This window comes from Zalophus californianus, chromosome 15, assembly GCF_009762305.2.
Source record: "Zalophus californianus isolate mZalCal1 chromosome 15, mZalCal1.pri.v2, whole genome shotgun sequence".
Taxonomy (NCBI): domain Eukaryota; kingdom Metazoa; phylum Chordata; class Mammalia; order Carnivora; family Otariidae; genus Zalophus; species Zalophus californianus.
In genome coordinates this window covers 61,238,127-61,239,785 of record NC_045609.1, presented here as the reverse complement: position 1 = coordinate 61,239,785, position 1,659 = coordinate 61,238,127, and the positions used below count along the sequence as shown (strand labels likewise).

At 38.5% G+C, this 1,659-nt stretch overlaps 1 protein-coding gene across 1 annotated transcript; it reads left to right on the top strand.

Moving 5' to 3' along the window:
* The first annotated feature begins 861 nt into the window (after positions 1 to 861).
* Positions 862 to 1,313, top strand: LOC113923841 (intraflagellar transport protein 25 homolog). Its single transcript, XM_035724328.1, is given in 2 exon segments — positions 862 to 887; positions 889 to 1,313. Coding segments are annotated over 2 exon segments (429 nt in total). The 3' UTR covers positions 1,292 to 1,313.
* Positions 1,314 to 1,659: the final 346 nt, after the last annotated feature.

Sequence of the window (1,659 nt, the reverse complement as noted above, 5' to 3'; positions counted from 1 at the left end):
CTCGGGGTTGTGAGTTTGAGCTCCACATTCAGTATAGAGATTAATTTAAAAAATAAAATCTTTGGGGCACCTGGGTGGCTCAGTTGTTGGGCGTCTGTCTTTGGCTCAGGTCGTGATCCCAGGGTCCTGGGATCAAGCCCTGCATTGGGATTCCTGCTCAGCAGGAAACCTGCTTCTCCCTCTCCCCCTCCCCCTGCTTATGTTCCCTCTCTGGCTGTGTCTCTGTCAAATAAACAAATAAAAATCTTTAAAAAAATTTTTAAAAAGATCTTTTTTAAAAATGTATTTTATATACTCCAGAGCAACAACTAAAGAAATAAAGGAATAACTAATACCCCAATAGTGGAGACAAAATGGAATTATGAAAAATAGTCAATCCAAAGGAAAGCAGGAACAAAGTAACAGAGAGGATGGGACAAATAAGAAATATATAGCCCAGATGATAGCTTCAAACTCAACCATACTGATAATTACATTAAATGTAAATGTTGTAAACACCCAATTAAAATGTAATGATCAGATTGGATAAAATACTAAGACTCAACTACATGTTGTCTACAAGATACTCACTTAAATATAAAGAAGCAGATAGTTAAAAGTAAAGGGATGGGAGGGACACCTGGGTGGCTCAGTCAGTTAAGCATCTACCTTCGGCTCAGGTCATGATCCCAGGGTCCTGGGATTGAGTCTGCATCGTGCTCCCTGCTCCGTGGGGAGCCTACTTCTCCCTCTGCCTCTGTCTCTCTGTCTCTCATGAATAAACAAAATCTTAAAAAAAAAAAAGTAGGAGGCGGGGCCGGGCCCTGGGCAGAAGACCTGAGGGCCGAGGGCTCGGATCCGGGAGAGGTTAAACACTTTAAGATGAGAAAAACTGATTTGTGTTTGAGCTGAGGGGACTGAAGTGATTTTAGCTACATCAAGTGATGAAAAACACCCACCTGAAAATATTACTGATGGGAATCCAGAAACATTTTGGACCACAACAGGAATGTTTCCTCAAGAGTTCATTATTTGTTTTCACAAACATGTAAGGATTGAAAGGCTTGTAATCCAAAGTTACTTTGTGAGGACCTTGAGGATTGAAAAGAGCACATCTAAAGAGCCAATTGATTTTGAGCCGTGGATTGAAAGAGATCTAGTCCACAAGGAGGGGCAGCTTCAAAATGAAGAAATTATGACCCGAGATGGCCACACCACTCATTTGAGATTCATTATTATATCAGTCTTTGATCATTTTGCATCTGTGCATAGTGTTTCTGCAGAGGGACTAGCAGTCTCAAATCTTTTTTAGTAATTATAACAAAATACTTTTGCATGGTTTTTTAACAATATATTTATTTAAACATGAAGTTGTTATTGATATGCCTTATTAAAGGGATTTGTATTAAAAAAAGTAAAGGGATGGGAAAATGTCTATCATACAAATAAAAATCAAATGAAAGCTGAAGTGGCTATACTGAAAATAAGAAACAGACAAATCCGTAATTGTAATCTTCTGAAAGAAGATTCAAATATTTGAAAACAAAAAGAGTCCTAGTACTGTGTTCAGAGTGTTTAATCTTTTGAATATGTGACTTACAGTTCCTTTGATTAAGGGACTAGCAAGCAGATTTCCCTCATCAGAGACTGATATACTCATAGGTTCCCCACCACACCCTG